The sequence below is a fragment of the Solanum dulcamara genome, chromosome 12 (genome assembly GCF_947179165.1).
Source record: "Solanum dulcamara chromosome 12, daSolDulc1.2, whole genome shotgun sequence".
Lineage (NCBI taxonomy): Eukaryota > Viridiplantae > Streptophyta > Magnoliopsida > Solanales > Solanaceae > Solanum > Solanum dulcamara.
Window position 1 is genome coordinate 1537245 of NC_077248.1, and position 2233 is coordinate 1539477.

At 32.1% G+C, this 2233-nt stretch overlaps 1 protein-coding gene across 1 annotated transcript; it reads right to left on the reverse strand.

The window, feature by feature from the left end:
• Positions 1-314: 314 nt before the first annotated feature.
• On the reverse strand, positions 315-2233 carry LOC129877431 (zeatin O-glucosyltransferase-like). Its single transcript, XM_055952928.1, has 2 exons — positions 1687-2233; positions 315-1220 (listed from the first exon to the last, which is right to left on the reverse strand). Exons 1-2 carry the CDS (start codon positions 2231-2233, stop codon positions 349-351), a joined length of 1419 nt encoding a protein of 472 aa, XP_055808903.1. The 3' UTR covers positions 315-348.

Here is a 2233-nt window from a genome sequence, read left to right on the forward strand (position 1 = left end):
TTTTCACGCAGTAATGATAATCCATTGTCCATGTGTGGGACCCAACATTATGAAATAATATCTCCTTGTTTTAGTAATTTGTTCGGTCTGTTCAAATTTTAATTGATTGAATTATGACTCTTTTTTCTCGTTATTGACTTAATTCAATAGGTTAAATTCACAATAAACAATTTTTTTATTCTATTCCATTCATCGTGATCATTTTTGAGCTAAAATAGTGTAACCCGAGGGGTCAAAATGCAACATATATAAATAAACTATACATTCTGAATCAGATTTTGTAAATCTAGAAAATTATTTAATTTGATCCACTTTGATCTAATTCGACTATTTGCCAGCATGTTGTATTTATCTAGTGATGTGAGCAATGAAAGACTCCAATTCCTTCCTCGTTACGCCGCCTTCCACCACCGATCTCCGAATAGCCGCTCCTAATTCCGCCGCTCTCCGACGAATTTCATTTCCTTCAATATTATTCAACATTAGTGTCACAATGACATGTTCAATAATATTTGATTTCACCACTTCATTTATACTACGTTCCCAATTATGCAAAATATTTATACCAACTTTCAAAAACTTAGTTATTAAAATACTATTTCTTGGTTGATCAGAATGCATAGGCCATGCAATAATAGGTACTCCCAGTGATAAACTTTCCGCGCACGAATTCCATCCACAGTGACTCATAAACGCACCAATTGATAAATGTCCTAAAATCTCCAATTGTGGTGCCCAATCTCTTACTATTATTCCCTTATTTTGAACTATTATCCTCTCTTCATACCCTTTTGGAAGTTCAATTTTTCTCAATTCTCCAGAGAAAATATCACCTTTATCAGCATCTCTTAATGCCCAAATAAACTTTATTCCACTTTTTTCTAACCCTATACAAAGCTCTTTGATTTGTTCATCTTTTAGTGAAGTTGTTGTACCAAATGAAATAAAAATGATGGATTTTGGAGATTGTTTATCAAGCCATGACAAACATTTGTGACGTTGATATTGACCAATTGATAAATTGTTGTTGCTAATAATCTTCACTGGATTAAATGGACCTATAGCCCATTGTGTTTTATTTCTTTTGATTGGTTCTTTTTCAAGTAAATTCATGAATTTTCCTTCGATAACTCTACTTGTGTTGTAAATATTTCCAGAGTCATATTTTGAGTACTTCCTTTGAGAAGCCATGAAATCCATGAACTCTGACGTGAAACAACCTTCAAGATTACAAAGTAAAATAAAATTATAAGAGACGGTATACGTAATTAAATAAATGGATTTTTCAGTTATATATCTTGACAGTGCAATGAAATGTTTAGACAGTCAACATATAACGTTGTAGCTAATATTTTATATATAGTTAATTTATTAATTACCATTATTCTAGTTTATCATTATATCTGAGATTTAAGCAGTTAGAGAGTGAGCACACACTTATATTCATTTGAAAGTCTGATTCTTTTTTCGTGGGCCTAGAAACAATACACATGAAAAATTTTGTTCTGATAATTAATGGATGACATTAAGACTTGAACTTAGACACCGCTACTTTCTCAACTTCTTTAATTTCCTTTTTTTTATAGATGAAATCGACACACAGTTCAACAACCCGTAATTTTCTTATAAGAAATATTCTGAATATTGTAAATTGATGGGGAAAAAAAAGGAAGAAAGAAAACCAACCTTGAAGAGATGGTAAGTTGTCTAGTATTTCAGCCTCAATAGGGAAAGGCTTTCCCATTGATTCCCATAAGAACAAGAAGATAGTAAAAGCAGAAACACTATGAAAGTTATAGGACTCAACATTTGGTAATGAAGTGAAATCTTGAACAACATAAGCCATTAAAGAATCATGAACAACAACAACTCGACGTGAAATAGACGATAAAGATCGTAGAAGTGAAGCCACGGGGCTTCGAAGATGATAGGATGATTCAAATGAAGGTTGAAGGTGTGAAGGAAATTTGATATTTGAATTAGGATTAGGTGGTGGTGATGGAAATGAAGGTGTTGAAAATTCATGGAAATGAATAATATTATTGGAAGAATTAGGGTTTAATAAACCATGAGCTCTAATTTTGGCTTGTCTAGTATGAATTTTTGTACCAACATAATGGACTTGAATATTTTTGTAAGAAGAAATAAGAGATGAAAAATGAAGGAGTTGATTGAGATGACCTTGTGCTGGAAATGGCACAATAACAACAACTACTTCATATTTGGTTGCCAT